This window comes from Lepidochelys kempii, chromosome 19, assembly GCF_965140265.1.
Source record: "Lepidochelys kempii isolate rLepKem1 chromosome 19, rLepKem1.hap2, whole genome shotgun sequence".
NCBI classification, from domain to species: Eukaryota; Metazoa; Chordata; order Testudines; family Cheloniidae; genus Lepidochelys; species Lepidochelys kempii.
The window spans coordinates 5,193,266-5,221,010 of NC_133274.1; the positions used below are offsets into that span (position 1 = coordinate 5,193,266).

The 27,745-nt window shown below is 45.2% G+C and overlaps 1 protein-coding gene across 11 annotated transcripts in view; it reads left to right on the plus strand.

Moving 5' to 3' along the window:
* Positions 1-27,745, plus strand: part of CSMD2 (CUB and Sushi multiple domains 2) — a 548,097-nt gene that overhangs the window by 516,153 nt on the left and 4,199 nt on the right. For 9 of the 11 annotated variants that reach the window (XM_073317325.1, XM_073317333.1, XM_073317330.1 and 6 more), the window contains 11 exons: positions 2,455-2,628; positions 4,832-5,005; positions 9,173-9,246; positions 11,230-11,341; positions 14,876-15,055; positions 15,726-15,791; positions 17,895-18,056; positions 18,822-18,934; positions 20,656-20,743; positions 24,601-24,739; positions 26,543-26,720. In XM_073317325.1, the coding sequence (XP_073173426.1) occupies positions 2,455-2,628; positions 4,832-5,005; positions 9,173-9,246; positions 11,230-11,341; positions 14,876-15,055; positions 15,726-15,791; positions 17,895-18,056; positions 18,822-18,934; positions 20,656-20,743; positions 24,601-24,739; positions 26,543-26,702 (1,442 nt within the window). In that variant the 3' untranslated portion in view covers positions 26,703-26,720. Of the gene's footprint in view, positions 1-2,454; positions 2,629-4,831; positions 5,006-9,172; positions 9,247-10,516; positions 11,342-14,875; positions 15,056-15,725; positions 15,792-17,894; positions 18,057-18,821; positions 18,935-20,655; positions 20,744-24,600; positions 24,740-26,542; positions 26,721-27,745 lie in introns of those variants that run through there. The other 2 variants (XM_073317326.1, XM_073317335.1) reach the window with 2 other exon arrangements.

Here is a 27,745-nt window from a genome sequence, read left to right on the forward strand (position 1 = left end):
ACTCATCCAAGCAAATTATGCTGAGTAGGTCCAAAAATAATGACCATCTAACCTGTACTGTAGTTTGAAAGAAAGAAATGCTCCTATATTTACCTTGCAGGGATACCGTTTACTCTGAAATTGCCCAGGCACTGTATGATACATCACATGCAGCCAAATAGTCACAAATAGGACATTCACTGGACTGCAGTTCAGCATGGCCAGTGAAGGTAAATCTTCTGCTTCCTAGGAGAACCTGGATCTGATTCTCCATTGCCCTGCACCAGGGCAGAGTGTTTCCATTCTGAGTTAGAAGCACGTTGCTATTCCCCCACCCTCACACACATCCTTTGCCCTGGTGTAAATAGCTGCAAATGGTTACTTCATGCAGCTCATTCTCCTTGGAGGGACACTTGGCACCGTGCACATTGTCACATTTGCCCTGTTAGTGTCACCTGACAGATAGCAGGAGGTCAAGATGCACAGAACACAGAAGGCTTGCAGGAGCGCGTGCAATAAATGATTTTTAAAGGTAGCAACCACTCCAGCTCCTCTGGGCAGCCCAGTTGTATGCATGATGTGCAGTAGGAGGGACGATCGGCCCCAGCCTGGTTAAAAGTGGGCTACAGAGTCTATCGTTGTAAGCATCCCAATGCACAAGAGGATCCAAAAGTAGCCACCACAGTGTGGAACCTGCACTGTAGTTTAGAAGATATAAATAATCCATGCCTTTACCTTGTAGAGAGATACTTTGAAATTACCCAGCCGCTGCAAAATGCTTAACCTGTGCAGTTTATGGTTTCTTAAGTATGACTTACTAATCCAGTTGCATGAATATCTCAGGTTCCAATAACTGTTGCATTACGCTCGTAAGTACTTCCTGTAGAAATGATTGACGGTATTATAGCTCTGCCATGCTTAACGTTCTGTTGAGCTGTGTATATACTCTAGTCTGCAGAGGAACTTTCACACTGGGGTAATCCGTCCAGCCTACGGTAGCTCAGATTTAAGAATCACATCGTTTTCATGTGTTTGCCATAGTTTCTTCTTTGCCACTGTTCGATGTTTAATGGTTTTTCACTCTGTCTTGACCCACTCTCACCACCTTGGTATCGCACAGAGCTGAGCACTATCCACACCCAACGTTCCTTTGGCAATCCCAGCCTAAATCTGCAACTCAGTATCTTTCAATCAACGTAACAGTGTGTGATGGTTGAGCTAATGCAAACCATTCTTAACAAACCTCAGAACCAGCCGGACACGCCATGGTTTGAAAGGGAGAGTTGAAGAACCTATGGCCCCTATTAAAGATCAAAATGTGTCCAATTAAAAATATGTATATATGAAAGCCACACTTTATTTGAAAACAAACATGGACAGCAAGTGCCCTCTAAAACAGAGCTTTCTCCTAACTGGGGTAGCCTCAAAGGGTCAGATTCTGATCCCATTTGCACCAGGATAACTCTGGAGTAACCCCATTGACTTCAGTGGGATTATTGGGGATTTACATCATTGTAAAAGAGATTTGAGTCTCCCTCATTATGAATGGATGAAGCACTTTGCATAAATATGCAAGTCTTCACCCCAAACTCAAATCAAACCTGAATGAAGCATTTTCTTCAGCCTCCCAAAAGGTCTGGAAAGCTTTTCTACCCCCTGCTTGTATTATTTTTTCAGTGCTGTGGTTGCCTCTGCTTCTCTGCTCAGAAGGCAGATGCACTGGGCATCTTGCAAGAAAGGCTGATTTCTTTGTCAGTGTTTGGCTGACCCAGGGGTGCCGACAAAATGGGAAGCAGCATCTGGATGCTCGTCTGATCTCAATCTGCGAAGTTCTTAAGGTCCACCTGTCAGAAATGCAGGTCACTTGGGATCTTCCATAAATACTTCACTCCCCTGCAAGGCTGTGAAGATAAATGCTTCCTTCTTTTTTCTTCTTGCCACTTTGAGCTAATGTAGCAAGAGCAAGACACAATGTGGCTAGATTCTCACTTGGGAGCTACATTGATTTACACGACCAGCTGAGAATCTGGCCCAGTGCTCATATGCACTTGAAAGCAGAGTATTATAAAACTTTCCAACCAGGCAAAATTCAACCTAGTTGTTGAGTTAATCACTAACTTGAAACTTGTCTAGGTTTTCCAAAATCTATGAAACTTCTGGAGAATGTGGGGTGATGTTCCAACTAAACTGGAATCAGATTCATAATCTTAGGTGGAAACTAGCAAAAGCCTGGTGATCTGACTGTGACGTTTGGGATTTGATTGACCCTAAAACTCAAAGCAAAATCCCAGGATTTACAAACACACATGCATATAACAGAAAGTTTGTACAGACCCCCCCCCCTTATAGCTAAATTCCCTGTGATGCATTCAGTTCACAGGAAGTAACTTTGATTCTATGTGGATTTGTTTGTTTATCGAAATAACTACACTGAGAAGTCATTAGAACTGAATATGCTTTTTGTTTGCTGCTCAGCTATCACCTGTAAATCCCCACAAGTCATCCCCAATGGGAAAGTCGTGGGCTCAGATTTCAGCTGGGGCTCAAGCGTGAGCTATGCCTGCCTAGAAGGATACCAGCTCTCACTACCTGCTGTCCTGACTTGTGAAGGGAATGGGACATGGACTGGAGAACTGCCACAGTGTTTTCGTAAGCAGACATCCATGTGTATTCATATGCAAATGGGATGGAGCACTAGCCTTAAAGTCCAACCCCCCTGTGCCCCACGACCTCCAAAGGATTAGTCATTCTTGATCCAATTAATGGTCCGTCCAACCTAGTATCTTCTCTCAAGCAATGGCTGGTACCAGACGTTTGAGAGAGAGGTATGAAATCTCAGTAATGGACAATTATGGCATAACCTGCCCATAGGAGAAGTTTCTTCCCACCCATACACAATTAGTGATAGACTTATTCCCCCAACCTTTAGATAGCATCATGGCTCATGGATGCACCCACAGTAGCAGGAAATATTTTGAATGAAAGGCAAAACACTTTTCTACAAAGCATAACCTTGGCTGCTGGTCTGGAAATTGCTTGGTGCATAAAAGTTAACTGCACCTCGGAAGGAGATATTAGAGATAGTGACCCAGTTGTTAATACTGTCCATTAAAGGTGTGCCTGATGGGAGATGAAACTCATGGTGGGATTTTATACATTGTTTCTCAAATAATGGGAATTAGCTATTGTCTTAGATCAGGACATGGGTGGTCAGACCTAGCGGTGAGAGCAGGAGTCTGATGCCTGGAACCAGAGGTCAGAGGCAAAGTCAAGAACTAAGCCAAGGATCGGAGCTGGAATCAGTAACAGGGATGTGGTGTAAAAGCAGGGATCTGGAACAAGCAAGTAGGGCAAGAACACAACAGGAAGTCAGGAATCAGGAAAAAGGCAGGTCTCAGGAGTCAGGCAAGAAGACAGGGGTCCAATGTTGCAACCAGCCAAGGATTCAAATAGTTACTCAGGCAAATTCCTGTGCCTCCTTCTGACTTAAATAGTGAGTCGGAGCCAATCAAAGAGGCCAGTTGGGAGCTTTGTGGGCGGTGCCTAAGGTGACCTAGGTAGGGTTCACCAGCCCACACTCCCGGTTAGTACCAGTAAGCTGGTGGGTGGTGGCTGTGGTCTGAGGACTGTATGGGGACCCAGGCTTGAGACCCTCCCCCCACAATCCCTCACAGCTATGTCTGTGCCTCAGTGGGAAATCCTTGTCCCATCCTCACAAGACAAGGACTTCCCAATGGGGCATTAAACATTCATATGGGTTTGGAGACCTAACTCCAGTGATTCTTGACCCCAGGTGAAATCCTGACCCCACTGAGATCAATGGGAATTTTACCACTGACTTCAGTGAGGCAAGGGTGTCACCCCATCGGGACAGAGTTGGATGGCAGCATGCTGGCGAAAAGGAAGAAGTATAGCGCTCTGAATGATAGGGCCAGGAGTTTTGGGTGCTCTCCCCATCCCTGCCACCTGCTTGCTCTGCATGTTAACCAATTGCTGCGTGCCTCAGTTTCCCCTACTGTTGCAACATGGAGACAACTCATCGCCACCTTAGAGGGGTGGTGTGAAGATAATCAATCAGGACCCAGCTTTCCAAGCACTTAGCATGCAAAACGGGGGCCAGATTTTCAAAAGACCCCAACACCCACCATGCACCCAATGTGCAGTGCACTTCTGAAAGTCTGGCCCTGACTTAAATGCCTCAGTTGGAGCTGAGCTCTTCTGAAATTCTGGCCCCTGCGGCGTGTGAAGGCCTTGTATGAAAAGAGCTCCGTAGTGTTACAGCAAGCCTTGGAATGTGCAGCAAAGGCAGGGCCCTGTGGCTGGATGAAAACCTGTGTGTGCGATTCAATACAGATTAGTGAAACAGCTCAAAATGATAAAGCCGGATTTTAGCTTTGAGTATTTGGCAGCTGCACAATAGCCATTTTCATATTAAACAGCACAAAGACCTGACCTTACACCTTTCCCCGGCTATTATATAATTAACGGACTTTACATGTGACATGGCTCTGCATGACAATTTGACACTGTGCAATTAAAGATACAGTCAAAGTTAAGCACACCATTGTGGAGAAAAAAGACCAAAAAAAAGGATCCAAACCGTCTGTTCCTCCTCCCTGCCAGGAGATGCTGGAAAGTGAAAGTTAATTAAACAGTAATTGACAAAAAGACAGAAGTGAGCAGAAAGCAGCCAGCGTACCTTCTGCCACTAGTAATTTCCTGAGCCATTGCAGCGCTTGAAAGCTGGGGTTGGGAGTTTTTGGCCATTAATAGAATTGTCTTTAACCCATTAACACTATTTGCCTTTACTGAGATTCATTGCCATCCTCTGACTACCCTTTGGCTTTTCTAGCTGTGTTTTGTGGTGATCCCGGGACACCAGCTCAGGGCAGGAGAGAAGACAGAGGATTCACTTACCGCTCATCTGTTTCATTCTCCTGCCTGTCCCCACTGGTGCTGGTGGGCTCAGCTCGGAGGTTCTGTCAGTCTGATGGGACGTGGAGTGGAACACAGCCCAGCTGCATAGGTAAGGGGGCATCCTGAATCTGACTTCTCATTCCAAACCTTCAACTGTCCCTTCCCTCATCAATCTACTCAGTTTCTCTTCCACAATTTCTCCTACCCCCTTTCACCTACTTACTCGGCCCTGTCCCCTGTGGATCTTTTTCTGCAGAGAAGACCAGTACATGGCAAACTCACTTTCCTTCTGCTAACTTGTCAGACCCTCCTCCCCATTAAATCTCAGAACAGATCTGGGTATGGGCTCACCTCACTTGCAAGCTTCCCAGGCCCCAGATGCTTGCTCTGCCTATTGGCCATCTGCACCGTCCATCCGTATTTCATGGCAAAGTCCCAGTCCCTGGAACCTGTGGGAGATTTTTGCTGTTGGGACCCAGGGCCACATTTCCAGAAGTTCTCAGCACCCACAACTGGGGCCAGATTGTCACAAGAGCTCCTGGTGGAACAAAGTAAAGTGCAGCATGTGTGTCCTCTGTAACATGCTGCATTTGAATGGGACCCAAAATGGCAGCTGCTCCCAGCAGAACAGGAGACCTCTGGAAAGGTAAAGGTGCTGTCCATAGAATACAGAACCATATGAGTTACTGTGCATAGCTGTGGAGTTGAGCTGCTGACTTGGACACAGATCCCCATATCCCTAACATATTCCTTGTCTGTCACTTCCCAGTGGTTTCCAAGGCCCCACGAAAGCTCAGAGCAGTACATAATCATTAGTAGTCGTACCATTCTCATCTGTTTCTAGCTTCAGTATTTGACTCGGGCCTCTGTGGCAATGAATTCCACGGGCTGATGACATGCCATCTATCCCTCTAACTTGTCCATCAAACTATTCATTTCTAATGCCACAATCACCTTATTATCCAGGCACCAGGAGCAGCTGCATTGCTCTAAATTTACCTGCCATCAGTCACATCCTTGGTCTCATATGTGGGTTGGTGTGATGAGGAAAAACTAATCAGATTTCATTTGACCATTCATGATGTTTAATCTAGCAAGTTAGCCAAGTACACATGTACCATTAGCTATGCATGTAGGCATTTAACTACCACAGTTGGGTTCGCCTCCAATGTTTCATCACTTCTCCACGATTACTTATTCAGGGCCCTGTAATATACACTCAGGATGTGGCATCCATACATTTGGAAGAGTGTAGCATTGAAGAGCGCAATAACAGTCGTTTGAATTGCCAGAGAAATTTACTTTCATACTTCAAATTTGTCTCCCTAATACAAATCACAGGAAAGGAAAAAACTTGTCTGCCTGTGAAAACCTTGATCCAACATGTCTATTTCCAGTCCAGGCAGCCAATAAAAAAGCATTATTTATTCAGATCCCATCCGATCTTGAGGTTCATTAGATGGCCGGGCTCTCAGGTCCCCAAAATACAGCCTGGAGACCCAGATTTAATACACCTCACCTGGCGTGATCCGTCAGCCTCCACCTCATCTGTGGGATGGGACTTCATTTTAGTTAGTTAGTTAGTGAGTTTAGACACTCTGATTTATCTGGGGGCCTCCATCAGATGCCATGGAAACCGCACTGGTGATAAATGACAAAAGGTCAGCAGAGCTGAATAAGTGAAATGAATTAGCTTGTGTGTTGCAGCCCCAGACCAGCTGCACTTTGTATCCCTTGTTTACTGACTCAGTGCAGTTCCCAAGGACCTGCAGAGAGCTCAGGGAAGCACGTAAGGATGCTGTATGGAGAGGCTGATTAGTCAGCTCATAAGGAATAAAAATCCAGGCCTGTTAGTTACAGCATTGGTGTGCCCTTTTCCTCTTAACTGCCATGAGGAGAGGGAGTGATCTCTGCTCCTGCTGTGTGTTTGATTGTGAGGGCTTTTCTCACTGTGTGTGTTTCCTATGTCTGGATACATCCGATTCATTTGAGTCTCTTTTTAGCTAAGGGAAAGAGTTACCAGGGAAGGTTTGATCCCGCTCAGTGCGGTTCAGAGTGCTTCACGTAGCAGCTCAGTGTAAACCGGCATGAAGAACAGGCTCGTGGCCACAGGAGACCCCGATCCGGCATTGTGGAGAGTCTGCATGCACTCCTGTTGTCTGTTGACATCTGCCTGTCCTGTGCACTTACACCAGGCCCTCACCAAGCTGTCTGAGCCCCTGCTAGTGCTAGTGTGGCTAATGTCGCAATCACACTCCCTGTTTTTATCCTGTGCTCCAGCACACAGGGAGCTTGTGACTTACTTCTGCTCGGTGCACACGGCGATGGCTAGTGTTTAAACTTCGGTGCATCTGTGCACTGCCTATTCCTGCTGAGCCCAAGTCAAGGACTCGGGATCAAGGCCTGAATGCAATGCCCATGTACATTGCCCACAGCCGATTTTTCACCCAGGTCACCTACTGATCCATCCTAGCCGCTGTGCTCAGCCCATTGCTGGGCAGAGTCTTAGTCAGAGCTGCTCCTCCTGTTCCAAACATTTCGCCCATTCTCAGCCCCCTGCAGGAGAGGGGGCTTTTCAGCTTCACGCTGTCCTATCAAGCTCATAGGTTCACAAAAGCACACAGAGTCTGCAAGGAAATGGCACTTTGTCAGCCAGTACTGCTTCCCCCATGGATCCAGCAGGGGACTGTCCATCCTCAGTATCTTTGCTTGTGTGTTTGGTTGGTTTGTTTTTTCATCTCCCAATCAGCCTTGCTGCTGCTACCTATCAGGCAAGGATTACAGCTTCTTTGATCAGTTTGGAACTCGAGGACAAACTTGATACATTTCAGCTTTCATTCAATTGATTCACAGCTCTTGTCTTCGCACTGGAAGAAGAAAGTGATATATGCTGTAATGGCAACGGCAGGTATTTCTCCTGACTTGCATGTATCCATCTTCTGATGGATTGAGACCAAACTAGGCATAAAGAGAGATTATGTATCTGAGATGCATTAACATCTCCAGTCACCATCAATCACCATGAAATAGCAGGGTTCTGAGATGAGCGTTCGGTGACAGAGGCAGCCGAGCGGAATCCTGATGGAAAACCACACCGAGCAACTTTCATAACACTGCTTGTCCCCCGCAGCAAGGCAGAGAAGATATAAAGGGAGCTAGCACCTCTCGTAGGCCAAAACCAAAAGGTCATGTCAGAGCACAATTGCGTTGCCCATGGGTGACCCAGTACCATAATAACTGTAGCACAGATGGGATTTACATGTCAAGACTGGGACCTGTTTCACTGCAGATTATTGTAGCAGAATCCAGCTATTCCAGGGCGGTGCATGGAACTTGGAATCTAACCACTATTATTGCCTGTGTAAACCCTGCCTGGAGCATTAGAAAATGAGATTGAACAAACAACCCCGTTGATAGAGAGAAAATGACCAATAAACCAAGAGGCTGCACATCAATGCGCAAAGTGACAACATCTCGGCATCGTCCAAACGGCCCGGGAAGGGGTTTTGTAATACTTGAAATGCCCAGATGGGGGAAACATTACCAATATGCCTTTAAAAATGCTTGGATCTCCCATCCCACCCGGGCAGTGATAATGGAACAGTCTGTTAGACATTCTGTGGTGCCAGGTGCAGCTGGGGGAACTGTCTGTGTCTCTAAATTAAGATTGTGGGTTGGGTCCTGCTTACCCATGGGCTTAAAGACACTCTCTAGAGGTGCTTGAAAAATGGGATTTGGGGGAGGATTTTTTACCCCAAAAAAATGGTTCCTGTTATAAGTTACTAAATTTTTCCAACCACTTTTGCACTTTCCTCAACTATGGCCAGGTGACTTAGGAACTCCTGCTGTAGCTTTGGTGCATGCTATTGGAATGCTCCCAGGCCAGCCTGGGATGCCACGGTACCTGCTTGTGCACGGATCCCAGGTCTAATAATGTACTGAATCAACTGTTGCGAATGGTGTGTAGAACTGGAAAAGAGAGGGAAATATACCTCACTGGTGGATTTTTATCTTGTTTATTTTTCCCTGAGGGGTGCAGTGGTTCCCGTTACACTGTGTTGGACCCACCACAGACTAAGAGACAGAAATAGTTGTTTAATTCTCTCTGATGGTACATATTAGTTCTGTCGCAAAATACATAAGTCCCACGTGAAAAGGAAGGTGAAACAGCTGTAGAGCGAGCCGGGAGGATGCGTAGCTCTGGAATGGATTTCACTAACACCCTCAGTCTCTGAGTCCTTTTAATATTGCTGTGTTCATTTTTTTTCTATTTAAGATCCAACTCTCACTACCTGTGCAGACCCTGGTGTGCCGCTCTTTGGAATGCAGAACAATTCCCAAGGTTATCAGGTAATGTAATTACCATCATATCCCCATGTCACTTTCTCCATTACACAAGTACAAATTGCGTAGACTCTGCAACCTGTACTGTTGTCGGTTAGCGCTGACTTGCTCAAGAAGTCCCTGGGACCTCAATTAGACTTCACGCCTATGGGCTCTTGCCAGAGTGTGCAATGATTCCACAGCGAACCTTCAGTGTGTTTAAGTATTAGATTTATGCTGTTAATTACGCTGCTAACTAAGATTTATTATTAGTGGAATTGGTATTAGCATTGCATGCCCTGTTTCCATTACTTTTAAATCCAAATCACTTAAGTGGCTTTACTAATCTCAGGCTTGATGGGGGAAGAAATCAATGTAATGTCCTGGAGAGATCTCCTCCAGGTTCCACCTGTGCATTCCCATCCTGTGTTTTACACAAGACCCCTTACATGCTAGGGTGGGATATGAGGAGGGATTAGTTAATTGGATGTGGGCTTTCCTCCGAAAGTGGATTTTTTGAGTAAAGCTGCTAATTTGTTACCTTGATCCAGGGGTTAGTGTGTTAATTCTAGGTCCTCATTAATATGGAGATGCCGCAAGTGTGATTTTTTTTTTTTTTTGGTAAGTGGCGTTGGCGAGATTGCTGAGCCACACTGGTACCCATGCTGTGAATGAGACTGGTCTCTTGGGCTGTGTTAAGGAGAGCCGGCCATCATCAGCCAGGTGGAACCCCGCAAGAGCCTGCACATGGCAAAACATCACAAAATCAGAATGTTTGTAGATTGGCTGATGAGGAGGTGGTACTGTGTGGGAGAAACTGCAGGGGAAAATCTTATGTTACTTTTGTCCTTGTGGGAGGCGGAAAGATGATCAAATGTGCCAAATTTCCAGTTGTCTTTGAATGTTGAGCCTGCAGAAAAGATTAGTAAGCACCCACACGTGCAAATGCCAGGAAGTTGTGATAACTGGAGTCAGAAAGGTGTGTACACCTCAATCAGTCATTTCCCTCTAATCCCTGTGATCACGGGTGAAGTCCTGGCAACATGCCCATTTGTCTTAAGAGCGGGCTAGGATTACACCCCACTATGCATCTTGAACTTCCATGTAAAAAAATGAAATAATGTTTCTGATAGTTTGTTAGTTTGGGGGGTTTCTTTAATGATCAAAATGTTTAAGCAACAAAAACCCGCCAACAGCAAAAAACAACTAAAAAAGAGCAGAGTTTATACAGAATTTAGAAGTGAAAAGTGCTCTCTCACTTTTTTTTTTAATTTTTAATGTATTCTGTCTTTAAAAGGAAATATTTGCTTGCAGTGATGGAAACCCAAAAGAAATAGCATCATGCTAGGAGCCTATGAAAACAGGACCTGAAACTGACTAGTCTGGCTTTGCTGTCCCTGTAGAACAAAATGTGAAAAATAAACAATAATGGTGTAAAGTAAACTAGATTTTTAGAATCCTTTTCAGGGTCCATAAGTCAAGGTGGTATCTATAATGTAAGTAAGGGATGTTTCCTATTATCATTATTTATTTTGAATGTCACTTTAAACATTTATCATAAGGAAAATAAACATTGTTCCTTAAGGCAAGGACCATATATCTTCTTGTGTGTTCGCACTGCACTTCGCATAATGGGGCCCTCATCTTGACCAGGGCTTCTGAGTGCTACTGTAATAAATAACACCAGAGTAGGTGAAACGTGGACTACACATTTTAATGACATTTTATTCCTGGATTTTTTTATGGATACAATTTTGATGAACGCTGTAATCAACATTTTGAAAAAATTTCGATCAGTTGTAAATAACTTGTGATGCTGCTAATTTGGGGGTAATTGTATGACAAAAAAGCCACACGTGCCTCTGTGAATGGAGCAGCACTTTGCCCACTTAAGCAAATGCAGAGTTTTTTCCAAGAGCTCTGAACACTCTGGGACTGGCGTAGAACACAGTGTGTGTCAACTGGTCGATTACACTGGACAATCCAGCTCTTTATCTTTTGTCGCGATAGGTGGGAAGCATCATGTTCTTCAGGTGTCAGAAAGGATACCTGCTGCAAGGCTCAACCACTAGAACATGCCTCCCCAACCTGACGTGGAGTGGAGTACAGCCGGATTGTGTTCGTAAGTGTCACGGGGAAGCTTTGTCCGTACTACAGACTCCTTTGTCCATGTCAGCGGGCTTTACACAGCAAAACTTTGGCCGTTCTGCGTTAGAGGCCAGGGGGCACTGAAATATCATATGTTCTGATTCTCTGTTTGCAAAACCGTAGGGCACTTCTCTGCTGACATAGATACAGCAGATGAGAACAGCCAGATTTGTTTTCTGGTGTTTTTTTTTTCCTTCAGCCAAAGAGTTTGATCTTGTGCCGAGATGAGGCTTGGTGTGTTTCATACTTTTGCAACTGTGTTTAATGGTCAAGACACAGAATCTCAGGCTGGAGGGCCCAAGTAATACTTTTCAGCCAGAAGACCACTTCAGTGGGATGATGTTTCTGTAGGTCTTGAATAAATTGTAGTTTATCTCATTCAGTTCTCCACCATCTTCTCCCTGTTATACAGGGAGGAATTTAATTCAATGTATTGAGCTCTAATTTGGTATCGCGGCATCTAGCGTCTCATCAGAAATATTAGAATTCTTCTCCCTTCCTCTTCTGGGGTGACTTATTACCATGATCTTATCCAGTTAATGTAATTCTGTAAGAGCATGTACTACATACATTTAATTAATAACTCTATATTGGCCCAATGTCGACTGAAAAGCTACACAATCTACAAGAACTAAACCTGCTGAGGGTATGTCTTGACTGCAAAAACAAGGTGTGTTCTTAACTCAGGTTAAAACGGCACTGAAGTCCCAGTAACTCAATTTTTAATTCAGGTTAGCAGCTTCAGTTCAAGCCTGCTGGGGAGTCTGGAGTTGAACTCAAGCTGCTAACCCCAGTTAAAAGCCAAGTTGCTGTGTCTTCCCTGCTGTTCTAACCCAAGTTAGCTCACGCAGGTTTAGAAAGCGGCTTTTACTTGCCGTGAAGACATACGTTTACTGTGGTGCTGGCGAGCTGTGCCACGCATGGTGGTGCCTTGCAACACATGGTTGGGGACACGTGACTTTAATACAGGTGTCTCTTTCTGTGCGCTCTGAAGATGTTGAGATGCCCCACTGAAAGTTATACTGTAAGCATGGGCCCTTAACTGAGAATGGAAGCAATCAGGGTTATGTGAAAGCAGGTCCTTCGATGGGGTAGGGATTGGCAATTTGTGGCATGGAGCACCTTATTACTCTTCCTTTGAGCTGCGGATGGAGGTGGGGAATCTCCTATCAAATGTGGATTGGGATTTTGTGCTATTCTGTTCTACTCAGCTCATTACACTACTTTCCTTACCGTGCTGAGTGAACACCTTCAAACACTGGGCATCACGCTGAATTTAACTTCAGACCAGTGGACTTACTCAAAGCCATAAATTGCTTTGAGCCCGATCCCGCTACCATGGACATCCATGGAAAAATTCCCAATAAGAGCTGGATCAGGCCCTTTACGGGACAGGAAAACATCATTCATAGCCCAGTTCCCTTTAATCACAAGGTCTTGTTCTCTCACTCCCTTGCTCCTAGAGTTCTCTTGAATGTGTTCTTGGCCTTCTTCAGTAGGTTATTTCAGATGTTTATTGTCGTTAGGGCAAAGTGTGCCTACCTGACGTGGCTTAATTGGGCATCAGCCGTTAAAATTCCTAACATGGAGAATCGGAGGAGAAAGATGCAATTGTGTGGTGTGTGGCTGCTTTGCCCTGGCAGAGAGCAGTGTTTCTCCTTAGCTTACCTTTGTAATTAGACTAGATCATACACTCACCTTCCTTGCTGCTGGACTGGAAGACACTGAGTATGAAAAGCAGCTACGGGTGTGAGTGGCAGTTAGTTGCTGCTCTTATGAGAGTTGAAGCAAAAATGTTTCTGTTGCTTGCTTATAGCAGGGAGAAATACCGACTTGCCATCTATCAGTTCTTCTTGAAGCCTCCTCTCCACAGGAGTAGAATTAGGTGCAGTTACTCTAATTTACTGAAAGCCGAATTATCATCTACTGATTAGCATAGAGCCAGGACTCCTACATAGTTACCTAGATTTACCATTTGATTTTCGGGGTGACTTTGGGCTAGTCATTTCTCTGTCTTTGTTTTCCCATCTGTAGAATGTAGATTATAATAACAATAATACTCACCACACAGGGTCTGTTGAGGCTTCATTCATGTTTGGAAAGTGCTTTGAGATCCACAGAAAGGGAGAAATAAGTGGGAGGTTTGGGGAAAGCTTCCTACCAATGAGATGATTAGGTTTGTGTAGTAACCCCCTGCCCCTAGGAAACTGTGGTATGTTTAACAACAGGGCTGCATAGAGCAGTAAATCACACACACACACACACACACACACGATCTCATCGATTTTTAATATCTAAGGGCCAAACCCTGAAAGATTCTGAGTAACTATGGGAACACAGATATTCAGCACCTCTGAAGATTTTAGGATGACCAGACAGCAAGTGTGAAAAATCGGGACAGGAGGTGGTGGGTAATAGGTGCCCATATAAGAAAAAGCCCCCAAAGTCGGGACTGTCCCAATAAAATCGGGACATCTAGTCACCCTAGAAGATTTGACCCTGTGATTCTGCAGACAGATAGGTATAAATTATTAGGTAGGAGGCCAGTCAATAGGGATCCTTGGAACAGAGGCGAAATAAGGAGAGAATCCATCACATGGCCACCGTGTAGAACCACTGATACGATCACAGCCTTAGCAGTTTTCAATGTTCTTCTGCAAAAGTAACTCAAGATTAAAGCAGGATTTGCCTTCAGGCCATTTTCTATCTGCATATTTACACGGTGACACTATGCTGGGACTACGGCCAAAGGAGGCAAGGGGGAGATTAGAAGATTGTCTTTCTTGGCTTTTTTGGCCAGTTAGGTTCAGATAAGGGACTGTGTAAAAATGGCCCCTTCTTGCCCCATGTATTTGCTCACATGCCTGCTGACTTCAAGGTGCAAGGTCTTGCAGAGCGGCAGGAGAATGAGCTAAATTCTATTCTGCCTTGTGCATCGGCAAGGGCCTCTTCAGCACAGTTCCAATTTGGGGATCTTCGTACTGAGGAGGACCTAAGAGGTGTGGGACGAACAGGGCTCAGCTCTCAAATCCTTGGTAGAATTGGAGGCGCCACTAGATGGGAAGCTCGTTCGTTGACTCGTAAACTGATGGCGTATCGGGGAGTGAACTTGAAACCCGGCAGTGTGGCTTTTTCTGCCCATAGATGTGCACGTCTGAGGAATCCTACTGTTCCTTGACACCATTTGCAGGAGTGTTTGGGAGTGCACAGGCTCTGGTTCAGGAGACCTGCTGAAAGTGGCACTCTGCGTTCACACAAATGGGCATCCAACTATTGAGGCAGGCGTCTTTGGCCTGTTGAATTCACTGTATCTGTGAGATGCCCGACCTGGTCATCTTCACTGAAGGGCTTCAGAGAGTTTTAAGCAGGACAAAACTTCCTTGGGTTCAATCCTGACCGCACTGAAGTCAATGGCAAAGCTCCCACTGATTTCAGTGGAGTCAGGATTTCACCCCTTGTGTCGATATCCAGGCAGGTCTTCTCATCTCCACCCTTTCTGTTTTTCCAGCTCATCACTGCAAACAGCCAGAGACCCCATCCCATGCTAATGTAGGTGCCCTAGATTTGCCCTCCTTGGGCTACACCTTGATCTACTCCTGCCAGAGTGGGTACTATCTCACAGGAGGATCCGAACACAGAACCTGCAAAGCGGATGGCAGCTGGACAGGGAAACCACCCATTTGTCTTGGTAAGAGCCCTGAGCCCGCAGGGAGGGAAGGGACTGATTGGCTTGGGTTGTGTCTTGGAGGCACAGGGATGAGCAGTTGTGATCCAAGGGGAATTTGCTGTCTCACAAATTCCAGGATACATCTGAGAGAAGCTGGCAATAGTCTTGTTGTTTTGTGACTGCAGGTCTTGTATAAACGTATAAAGCCTGATCCAACTTGCGATGATGTCAAGGAAAACACTGTCATAGGCTTCAAAGCCAGGTGAATCAGGTTTTTTGACACCAGGGCTAGCAGCTAATGGAGAGTCTCTGTTTTACCTACATTGGCATTTGGCTCTGAAGAACCCTAGTTAAAGTCCCAACAGAAACAGACTCCTCACAGAGATGCAGATGGATAGGAGGGGAATTCCAGATCCCAGAGCTATTCCAGCTATCAACAGGCTGTTTGGGAAGCCGTTTGGGGTACCAGTTACTGGGGGTGAGCACACACACTGTGGGCATAAGAAATGGTAGCTCGATGTTTCTCTTCTCTTGCTGCTCTTTTCTGAGCTGTAACAAATATCCAAGCACTGGGAAACGAGTGTGAAGCGACTCCCACGCATAAATCATGCATTGCCACAAGGGAAGTGATTAAACCATACTTCAGTGTCCCGTAATATTAATTGGCTGCATTTTTGCCCATTCTTTTTAGCTGATATACGACCTAGCGGAAGACCGGTTGGCACTGCCAGGGATCCACCCCTTGCTAAAGTGTCAGGTACTGTAGCATGGCTATTTATGCTGTTGGAAGCATTGATATTCAGTTTTAACACAGAAATGTGGAAATAGAAGGTGGCAAGAAGCAATCTCCAGCTCCCCTGCCTTTCCCTGTTATCAAATCGATCGGAAGGCTAACAAATAGCTTTTAGATTGTTCCCTGCGGTTCTTTAAACTACAGGGCTGGTGGAAACACGCAGAGTCCCCTAACCACTGGGTTCTGTGGTAGGACCACACTTAGACATCCGTGAGAATCACAGCCCAAGGGAGTTAGGCACCTGGCTCCTATTGAATTTCTCTTTTGCGCCGTTGAAAATCTCTTATATGCCTTATATGTCCCCTCGGAGTAGAGCTGGTCAGAATTTTTGAGTCAGAAACTTTTTTTTAATGAAAAATTGTTGTTGTTTTTCCATAAAGAAAACTTACCTGAAAAGCTGTATTGTTTGGGTGAGGAGTTATTTTTTATTTTCCAGTGCTTTGTCAAAACTGGAGATTTCAAAATATCAGAGTTTGGTTTTTTTCCCTTTCTCTCTCCTCCTTTTTTCCTTTATTCCTTTCTGCTGTCAAATACCATAGACTGAACCAGGGCTTGGGGGTTTTCTCACTTTGTTTTTCTTTTCATTTTCCTTTTGCCACTTTTCAAAACTTCCTCAGCACTGGACAAATTGCAGACAGAGGGGCAACGGGACAAATTAAACTTATGTTTTCCAAAATTGGAGCCATTCCAGGGGCCTTGGTCATTCATCTCTCCTGTTTACTCTCTCTGGCACACAAGTTAGGCTCCCAAGGAATGAAACGTTTTAGTCTAATGGAAATCTTTTGTGTTAGTATAGGGGTATCTGGGTGAAATTGAATGGCCCTGTGTACAGGAGGTGAGACTAAATGATCTCTTCTGGCCTTAAACTCTGTGAAAAGTTTGGAAATATAATATGGATCAAAGCGACAGTTTCACTTTTCCTTTCATGCTCCTGGGCAGAAAAAAAAAAGAGGGGGAAAAGGAGGAAGAGGGGGAGATGCTAATTTTTTCAAAACACAAATTGTGATAATTTTTTAAGAACATGACAGGTGGGTCCATGTTCGAATCCTGCAGAATGGAAACCACATTTTTTCACCATTTTTTACATGAGCCCTTTGGGGGAGAACTTTAAAAATCAAATGTACTCTTTAGAGGAAGGATGGTCTCATGATTAAGGCCCTAGTGTAACACTCAGGACTCCAAGGTTCAACTCCCAGCTCTGCCACAGGCTCTCTGTGGACCTTAAACTGCTCTGTGCCTCTGTTCCCAGTCTGTAAAATGGGCATAATAACATTTCCTTTCTTCTGCATTTTGTCTGTCTTTAAATTGTTATTTCTTTGGCTAATACACTATGGCCCAGATTTTTAAAGGTACTTCAGTGTTGCTGTGCTCAGCATTGCAACACTTAACTCATTTAGGAGTCTCAAACTCATTTTCAAAAGAAATGTAGCACTTAGGAGTCAAAATCCCTTTGACAATCAATGGGATTTAGGCAAATGAGATTTAGGCTCATAAATCACTTAGGCCTTGTAATGCTGAGCACAGCACCACATAAGTACCTTTAAAAATCTAGGTCTGTCTCCTACTATGTGTATATACAGCCTCTAGCATGATGAGTCCTCAAACCCAACTGGGGCCTCTCTGCACTACTGTAATACAAATATTATTAATACTTTTGACATTTTGTGCTGTTTGTTTTCTTTCTACCCTTCCCCCACTTGAACAAGGAAACCAGACTGATCAGTTTCCCTTTAGCTTCTAGTCCGTTACACTTTGTGTTTCTCATGTGTTTAGTGAGATCTTTGTGCATCTGAGTTTCCAAACGTGACAAACAATTTTCTATTCATATTCAATTTTTTTTAAATATATTTTTAACCCAGCTGAAATTGCACCTTTAAATAAATTCATTCCTCTGGATCTGCCTGTTGTTTGTCTTTTTTTCTGCCTGTTGTTTGTCGTCTTTTCCTCCCAAGGGATGTTCGCAATATTATCAATCATCCAACAATATGATAGGATATACCTTGCATTCATTCAGCTCTGCTCAAAACCCCCTCTTTCCTCCCCACCCCTCTTTCTTACTGTTTCTAGTTCCCACTGATGTGTTTGCAAAGAATTCCCTGTGGAAAGGCTCCTATGAATACATGGGAAAGAAGCAGCCCGCTATGCTCTCTGTCACTAGCTTTGATCCCACTACCAGTAAAGTCAATGCTACTTTGATAGACCACAGTGGCGTGGAACTGCTGGTATCAGGTAAGGAGTTCTAGCACAGTGGCTTGTATGGATCCACACTCACCGTGGCAGGTGCAGTCAGTCTCTCACACTGAAACGGTGGCCTTTGAAGTCACAAACTGAAGCAGCGTTGTTCTGTTTTGTGAATAATATTGATTGCCTGCTGGATCTTCAACAGAACAGCTGAGCTTTGAAACCTCCACTCTTTGTTAGCGTTAAAGAGACGGAAACCAAGGAGTTGCTGCATCTGGAGTTGCTTGTATATAAGATACAGACTTTTGTTTGCTCTGATTCCAGCTGAAAGCCAGTCCTGAGCTCATGCTTGGGTCCCTTCACACTGCCGTGGCATTCACAATTAGTTAATACAAATGAGGTAAAAAGGCATAAACACCTCCGCCTCATTATCCTCCGTTCCGTGCTTCTTATAATGAACTGGTTATAAAGCTTAAACAGTGACAGGCTAGGTTCTTCCCGTCCTCCAGATGGTTTATTATCCTGTGGAGGTCTGTGGGGTGGTGTTTTGTTCTGGTTTTATCGCTTCGCAGTGACACTTTTATATGGTGCAGGAGTTGTTTCTTGCTTTGGGAAGAAGCAATTATTGTGCCACCATCTCTGGCTCAGGTAGAAAATTCTCTTAAGCTACTTTTATAAATCCAAGCATTATTGTCATCTCAGACTATTTGTTTCACTGGCTGAGCCCCCGCACCTCCATATCGAAATATGGCACCTGTCAGGTTTGCTAGACCAAGAATGTCTGATTGGTAAAACCCCTGTGTCCTTTTCCAGGCATTTACAAGAGAGAAGACATGCACTTGCTTCTCCAGGTTTATCAGATAACAGGACCGGTGGAGATCTTTGTTAACAAGTTCAAGAATGATAAATGGGCTTTAGATGGGCACGTAAGTATATCGGCAAATGTGTACTGTAAGTACAAAACTCTCTTGCGTGGCAGTGTGTGTTAGTGTAGCAGCCCCTTCATGGGTTATCAGCAAAGTCTGACCTTGAGAACCACAGCACAGACCTCTGCCACCTAAGCTGAAAGAGTAACTCACTTAGCTGGTAGCAGTAGTAGGTTGTTATCCTCTGCTGTTAAAAAGGGATGCAACGCTCTCTGCCAGGGCATTAGATTAACATTGCACAAGCAGCCTTTCTCCTATCACTTATGGCCATAAGGCTTTTCATTGCCCAGTGTTGTTAAATCTGCATGTTCTCCAGATAACACAAAAGGAATAGCCAAGAAGGTTCATTCCAGCTCAGCATTATGTCTCGGTTCAACATCCAAAAGAGCTAATCTTTCCCTAAGGACTTGGCTTCCCACACCAGCTTTTGTCTCTGATAGCTTCCCTTGTGCCTCAGAGGCCTCCTGGAGCTTAGGAGGAGGCTTCATCTGACTGACCCATGACCAGATGCAGCCTTGGCTCTGGCTACCTCTGTTATCTGCAGTGTGTGCAGCAGTCATTACAAACAAGATTCTCCCCCCCCCCCCCCAAGGGACAAGTTGTTGGGTTGTTCGGGGTTTGTTTGTTTTTTTTAAATGCTTTCAGCTTTCTGTGCAACTGAACTAAATTAATGCTATGCGTAAACTTGGAAGAGATTGCAAAGACGAAGCAAGTTCTGCTCGTAAACAGGTGGCTAATGTGGCGTCTCGGGTAAAATCCAGCTGCTGCATTTCTCAAGCTGCTGTTGGGAGCCAAGTCCTAAACTTCATGTGCTGCGTCAAACCGCGCATTCCAAGGGTCTGGGTACTTTGCTGGTCTTGTTTTAGGGCAGACTCAACAGTCGGTTGTTTAGTGCCACTCTGCACCTTCAGCTAGAACCTCCTAACAAACAAGCACTTTGCAGGCCTTCAGGACATCCAGTGGGGCATCCGTCTCGCTGGATGCCAGTATTCTATGCAGTGAGAGAGTAGAGCAAGACTACCGAGAAAATCCATGGCGGGCTTCCATTCTCTCAATAGCTACCGCAGTAAATTCACTCATTTTACATGTCACAGGATTATGTTTCGAGCTGCCATTGCTACAGACTCCATCTGGCATCCGAGAATCACGTTGGGTCCTTTCTGCATCTCCTCTCCTCACTATAAATGTTCTGCAGTCTGAAACTTTAGCTGGCAATTGCTAGCCAAAGCAGAATAGACTCCGCTCATTCACCCAAAGCTGGGTTGGCTCTGCAAGACCAACAGGAACAACCCACTGGTTTTGGCAATGAAGTCAGCTGCTGAAAATGCTAAGATTAGATTTCACCCCTGTGCAAAGGGCCAGCATGAGACCTTTACACCTCTTGAACTTCAAAATAAGGCTTCGATTGAAATTATGTCTGTGCTCCCCATGTGGCACTGGGGTGAATTTCACCCTCAGAAAGAATATACATTGAACAGGAGAGAGTGTCATTTGTATGTGGCCACGCTTCTAATGTTAACCAAGCATATCATTAATGTTAATATCGGCTGTTTAGCTAAGTTGATCTTTGTGTGAGTAAATGTGTCCAGGCTTTTGCCGCACACTGTGCTTTGAACAGATTTATGGCCTCACCACAGGGTTGTGTTACATCTGCAGTAAGATGCAATGAATTTTTGAGATGCCATTGTAAATATGATTTATTTGGGCTCCCACGATTACAGGTCTCGTCTGAGTCGTCAAGCGGCACTTTTGTGTACCAGGGCTTTGTACGCGGCAAAGGGTTTGGGCAGTTTGGCCTTCAGAGACTCGGTAAATTTTATTTTATTATTATCTCAATGTCCAGATGGTTTAAGCTGGATTTCGGCACTGGTGAAAGTTTGGAAACATGAAGAGTTTGACCATTCCTGCATTTTGGTTTTCAAATATACTGGGCCCTATCTTCACGTGGTGTAAATTGGCTTAATCCAACTGATGCTAGTGGAGTTGCACTTATTTTATACCAGCTGAGGATCTGGCCCAATATTCCTCGCTGCTTTGGCTGTTGGATCTGTCCATCTTTTAAACATCCGTGCCTCGTCCCTTACTCTCAAGGCAAGTAGGCTTGCTCCTGAAGCAAGGACTGAACTCTTCGTTGGTGATTTCATGCAAAGGATGTCTAGCCTTTCCAAAAAAAAAAAGTATGTTCTTAACTCAGGTTAGCTTACTCAGGTTAAAATAGCAGTGGAGACATGGAAACTCCTCTTTTAACTCAGGTTAGCAGCTTGAGTCGGAAGCCAGGCTTCCCTGCAGGCTTTCACTTGTGCTGCTAACCTGAGTTAAAAGTTGTTGCCATGTTTTCACTGCTATTGTAACCTGAGTTGCGCCCAGGTTCAGAACACTCCTTCTTTCCAGTGTCGGCGTCCCCTTACATCCACGGCGTAAGGCAGTAGCTTTCCCTATGGCAGGGGGATTGGCAGAGTCAATGAGGGCAAAACACACCTCTTTAAGGGTAGCAGAAAGATAAATATCGATCATGAAGCCAAAGGGAAAGACAAGCCATGTGGTCTAGTTGTTAGAGTAAGAGACTGGAGCCAAGACTCCTGTGGATGAAATCTCGGCTATATTGGAAGCAATAGCAAAACTCCCCATTGCCAGCCAGAAATCATGCTATCTTCACAACCTGGCCACGCAGCCCAGGGAGTGAAGTTCAATGGATTGAGGACTGGACTGGCAGCCGACAGCCCTGAGGCGTGGCTCTGTCACTGTCCAGCCTTGGGCAAGCCACGCCACCTTTCTGTGCCTCGGTTCCCGCATCTGTCTAAAGGGGGTGAAACTACTTTCCTGCCTCGTGGGGGTGTTCTGAGGACACAGTCAGGACTATTTCTGACATGTTAATGTCCTGTAGTGGTGGGGGCCTTTGCAGTACCCGGGTACAGCAGACAGAACTGGAGTCTTTTCAGAACACTACCTGCTAGAGAACTGACTCTTAGGTTTTCCATCAGCTGTTGCTTGCTAGTATCTGAGGTATGATTAGCCTGCTGTTACTGCAGCGCCGTGCATGACAACATAAGCAGCTGCCCCACTGCTCCTGTTCCGCCCCTGTCTGCAATCACCCAGTCGCTAGCGGGCCAGCACTAACATGGGGGCCCAGGGAACATGAGTGGTACTGGAGACATGTGCAGCCTCTCACCTCTTACTACACCGCGCTCAGGAGACCCGAGTGCTGTTTGTTCATTATAGTTCTCTGTATTTTCCTTGAGTACAAGTGCCCCATGCAGATGCTAGTTGGCTCCTTTCTGGTGTCGTATGTCCAGAGGGCTCCGTCAGTAAAACGTTAAGGAAAGTTTACAAGGGGGTTCTTACTTTTATTGTAATATGCCAATTTTATTATCTTGTATTTACACGGAGCACCTTTCCTTCCACAAACACCCAAAAGACTTTACACACTATACATAGACTCACGCTATGCATTAGAGATGGGCCCATAACAGAAATCACTCCTCCCACCACTGAAATGCAGCTACCTCTGGGGTGAAACTTGTCTCTTGAAAATTTGGAGGTATAGTTTCTGTGCACCAGCCCACAGCAGGTGATGTTTGAGACTAAAACTTGATGCCAGTGTTTTCAAATGTTCATGCTTAACGTGAGTTACCTAAATCCATATTGAGGCACCTGGAAAGGTGACTTGGTTTTCCAAAGGCATTGAGAATGAAGGGTAACATTTTCAGAAGTGCCTGACTTAGGAGTCCAAGTGCTGTTGACTTTTAGTGGCTCCTGAATAACTTAGGTACTTCTCAAAATTTTACCCTGAGTACCTGCAGCGCCTGTTGATTGCCGTGGGTATTCCAACAGCCCAGTGCCTCTGAAAATCAGGGCAATTTTATTTATGGTTGTATATCTCCTTGGCTCCTTTTAGAAGCCCATTCTTTTCTGAGCAGGCTATACCCTTCCCCCTAAGGGATCTATATAAGAGAGAGACAAACAAACTGCCTGCCCTTAAGGTCTCAGCCCTAAGTGTGCTGGGAGATCCTTCAGAAATAAAAGCCTGCCCTCGGGACACAACCAGTCCAGGTGCATTGTGCAAAGTCCTCCGTGAACAGGTCAACCAAAGCAGTTCTTGTCAGACAGTCCCCCAGTGGGGGCGAGGAGACAGTCGAATGATGAAGCAGGATTGTTTCTGGACCAGGTTTCCTTCAAAACTTTGGTTCAAGGGCATCAGCTATTTCCTTTCTCTCTTTTTTTTAAAAACAAGCTACAGCAATTTTCATCGCTGTTTTATGTACAGAGCAGCGTTAAGCCAGCGCTTCAAAAACTCTGCAGTTTATTTCCATGGCCAGGTGCCAGCTCTCTCTGAAAGTAAATGTGTTGCATTCAGTTCCCACCACTTGCTCCCCAGCCAAACCCAGGAGAGACGTTAATAAGCAGTGACTGGCAGATTGGTGTTGAGGGCACAGGTCAAACTGGCTCCTGAGGGGAACTTTGGAGGGGCTCTTAGGAAACACCCCTTCCTCTGAAAACCAAGCCCTTTTTGCTGCTTCCCGTTCACCCCCTGAACTTGAGGCTCCCAGAGTCACTAGTTGCTTTAGAAAATAGAGGCCTTTACTTTTAGACTTTTTTTCTACTTTATTCATTTAACAAAATACTCCTTTGACAGTAGGTTGGGTGCCAGCCGGAGACTTGGGAGATCTGGTTCAATTCCCTCCTCTGCCACAGACCTCCTGTGTGACCTTGGGCAAGTTACTTAAGCCCAAATCCTCAAAGGCATTTAGGTTCCGAACTCCCATTGAAATCAGTGAAAAATGGGAGCCCAAATATCTCTGAGGATCTGGGCCTTAGCCTCTCTGTGCCTCAGATAATCATTAAAAAGCAGTTCATAGCACTGGCCTGCCTCACAGGGGTAGGTGAGGATAAATTCATTAAAGGTTGTGAGGTGCTCAGATGCTACGGTTGTGGGTGCCAGAGAAGTACTTTAGAGAGTACAGAAAATGGTTTGAGAGACACCACTGATTCTTCTTAATGTTTTCAGGCTGGGATTTTCAAAGCTCTGGTGCTAATGCGAGGCACCGAAACGAACAGCCCTCTTTTCAAATGGGAGGTTAAATTTTGAAGGCACACCTGGCACTTAGGCACTTTTGAAAATATTATCCTACATGTCTAAATGATTTAGGAGCCTAAGTCCCATTGGCTTCCAATTGCATTTAGGGTATGATTTACAGAAAGCACCTAAATCTCGTTTTCAGGAGAGACGTAGGCACTTAGGAGTCTGAGCAGTCAATGGGATTGCAATTCCTAAGTGCCTAAGTCACTTTTGAAAATGGGACTTAGCCTAAGTCACTGAGGTGCATTAGAAAATGTTCCCTCTCGCCTGTGTCGGGTGCCGTGATTCCCATTCCCCTGAGAACCCTGCCTTTAGGCACTGACACTTCAGCATTCTGGTGTTCGTATTTTTACTTTACTTAGGTCTCTGCTGTGTGGTTTGGTTTTTTTAACCATGAAGTCAGTGTTGAAACCTCAAACTAGGCAACATTATGTATTGTACGGTAGCTGCAGTCCAGCCTGTATATGAATCCAAAACTTTAAATTACCTTTACGCTGAAGCATGGAATGAACTTGTTCTAGCATAACTTGAGCAAACCCCAGTTCCCAGCAGCTGTGGTTTAAATGTATTTACTTTCGTTGTGTTTCAGACATCAGCATGATTGAAAATGATCCAGAATCAATAGGACATCATTTTGCATCGAACAGCAGTTCTGTGGCAGCTGCCATTCTTGTGCCTTTCATAGCCCTGATTATTGCAGGGTTTGTGCTTTATCTCTACAAACACAGGTAGGTTTCAGGAGCAAAGCGATTAAAAAAACCTGTTTCATTGCTGAGCTGTGAGGGGCAATGTATGGAGAAAATGGGATCGAAAAGAGCTAGGTGCTGAGGGGAATATTAATATTTCCAAGCTTAGCTTAAGAGAACTCCTGATAGTTCTGCTTTCTGATGTGGTTGGTAAGGTGAGGAAATACTGTAGCAGCATATTTGCAAAGAACTGGGTAATTTAACAACTTCTAAGAAGATTTATAGCAATGCCAGATTAGATAAGGCAAGCACATCTCATGCTTCAGAGTTTAAGACTGATCCTGCCGGTGTTGCAAAGAATTTTTTTCTCAGGATTGGTGCTTTACAGTGAGAGTTGTTGCTTTGGTTTGAAACTTCATGTATGTTGGTCACTGCAGGAGATACGATACAGGACTTGCCTGCCCCATGGTCTGGTCTAGGATGGCCAATCTATGTTAATGATGCCTTTGGGAATCTGGGCATTGCAATGATAGGAAAGCTAAGGGTGAGATTGTCAAAAGTACCGAAGGGGTTTAGAAGCCCAAGTCTCAGAGAATGCTGGTGGGATTTGTGCTGCTCATCATCTTGGCTGCTTTTGAATGTCTCCCCCTCAGTCCATATGCTAGTGACCTGAACATAATTGCTCGCTGGCTTTACGCAAACGACAGATATTTACATCTTGGTAATGCTACTCCTGCACACCACCCGGGGATGAGTCCTACCCCCTACTGTGAACCGAGACGCAGCAGTGGGAACTTGTGTCACTGAATGCTTGAGAACCTGGCCTGGTTAAGCGTAGTTGAATTACCCACAACTCCAGCTGAGGACAGTGGAAGTCCCAGTTGCTTGGCACCTTTCAGGATGACCTTGCAGGCTCAGCAGCCTGCAAACAGATTTCACCTTCCATTGTTTTTTTTGGTTTGGATCCATTACTATTTCCTCACAACTCTTTGTCTTGAAAAGAACAAGATGAACAATGTGGTGGATGGGAGAGCTTAGTCTTGTTTTGCCTTGCAGCAGGCAATTGGGTGTCTCTGAAAAACCTCAAGTCCCGATCAGATAGCAAGACCTCTTTTACAGACCTGTCCTGCTCGCGATTCAGGGCCAGATCCTCAGCTGGTGTAAATCAGCGCAGCTCTGTGCAAGTCAATGGAGTTATGCTGATTTACACCCACTAAGCATCTGGCCCTCCATTCCTGCTTAATGCCATTGGGGCACCACCAATGAGGTAATATTGACCAACTAAGGAAGCACCATAGATATCCTGCAGGCCATATGGGCACATCTGACCCTGCTCAAGTGTAGTGAATTCATTATTCATCATTCATATCTTTCAGTGAGACTAGGTGGGTGAGGTAATATCTTTCATTGGACCAACTTTTATTGGAAGGGACTAGTTTCTGAAATTCAGAGAGCTCTTCTTCAGGTCTGCGGTGGTTAACCAGAATGTCTAAGCTAAATACAAGGTGGGACAGATTGTTAAGCACAAGAGGTTCACATATACTGTAGGAGACCACTTAAAATGAAGTAGGCAATAAACACCTCTGCAGTCATAGGATAATGGAGAGTTAGCTGGCAGTGGGGTGTGTTACAAATTGTTGTAACGAGCCATAAAACCAGGGTTTCTGTTATGTCCATGGTTTTTAGCATCCAGCAGACACTATTTAATTTAAGTTCCCAGGCTCATCTCTGAGTCCTTTCAGTGTCATTTTGGCTCAGCATCCAAGCTGGGAGAAATGGTCACAAGCCAGATACCGTGAGGAACTAGCTGTGATCTCTTTGGATTCTGTTTCTGGCACCCTGCAGGAGAAGACCAAAAGTACCATTCAACGGTTACGCCGGCCATGAAAACACCAACGTCCGAGCAACGTTTGAAAACCCTATGTACGACCGAAACCTACAGCCCACGGACATCATGGCCAACGAGGCGGATTTCACTGTCAGCACCGTGTGCACGGCGGTATAGCACTCATTCTCTCGTGCGGTGAGTGTGAGAAAAGAAAATACTTTGATACTAGGCTGTTGAAGGCACCCGCAGATCGGTCTACCTCCATCTATCTCGTTGGCCCAGCCGGGCTGCAGCAGTCACCATTAAAATGCCAATGTTATTATAAATAGGGTCTCTTTAATGGTGACCACTGTCTGTCTAAACTGACCCACTGTAATCCACACATGCAGTTTATACAGAGCCTCGCTTTTACTTCAACCCAAGTGCCGTGCTGTTAGTTGGACTGAAATGGGCATCCATTCACAGGCAGACCCCTGTTTGCCTGTGAAAAACTAACTTTTAATTGGCATCTTTTGGAATTCTAAGTCCAACCTCCCCCACAAGAGGCACATGCTCACCCCTCATTTTCCTCCTCTGCCCTTTTCCCGCCAGTGAGGAGAACAGACACCTGGTGGTGGTGCGAGGCGTGAGGGGTGGCAAGTGAGTCCAAAATTCAAAATGGAATCATTCCCTTCATAAAAATAAAAAATTACAGGCAGGGAATCTCGCCTAGTGGTTTCAGCAGGAGGCCTGAGTTCTAGTCTCTTGGGAATTCGGGGAGCGTGACTAGCCTTGCAGTGAAGGCACTGGATTGGAACTCAGGAGATCAGGACTGGATTCCTGGCTCTGGCACAGACTTTCTCTGTGACCTTGGGCAACTCACTGAGCCTCTCCCTGCCTCAGTTCCCTCTGTACAATAGGGATAATAGCCCTGCTCTACCTGCTAGGGGCATTGGGAGGATAAATACATTGCAAGATTGTGAGGTGCTCAGATGCCGTGGTGGTGGGGCCCAGATAAGCACCTAACAGTTAGAAAGTTATTACAGTCAGATCTGTGACTCATCTCAGCTTTTGTTAAGGGAAGGAGCGACAGGTTCAGTCAGTCCACTCCGGTGCTTGATCTCAAATGTTTGGGAACCCATCACTGGCAGGCAGATACACCAGGTTGTTATACAGGGGAAGAGATTTGAGATAGTCCCCAACACCCTAGATCCAAACATTCAAACACTGGATCTCATCAC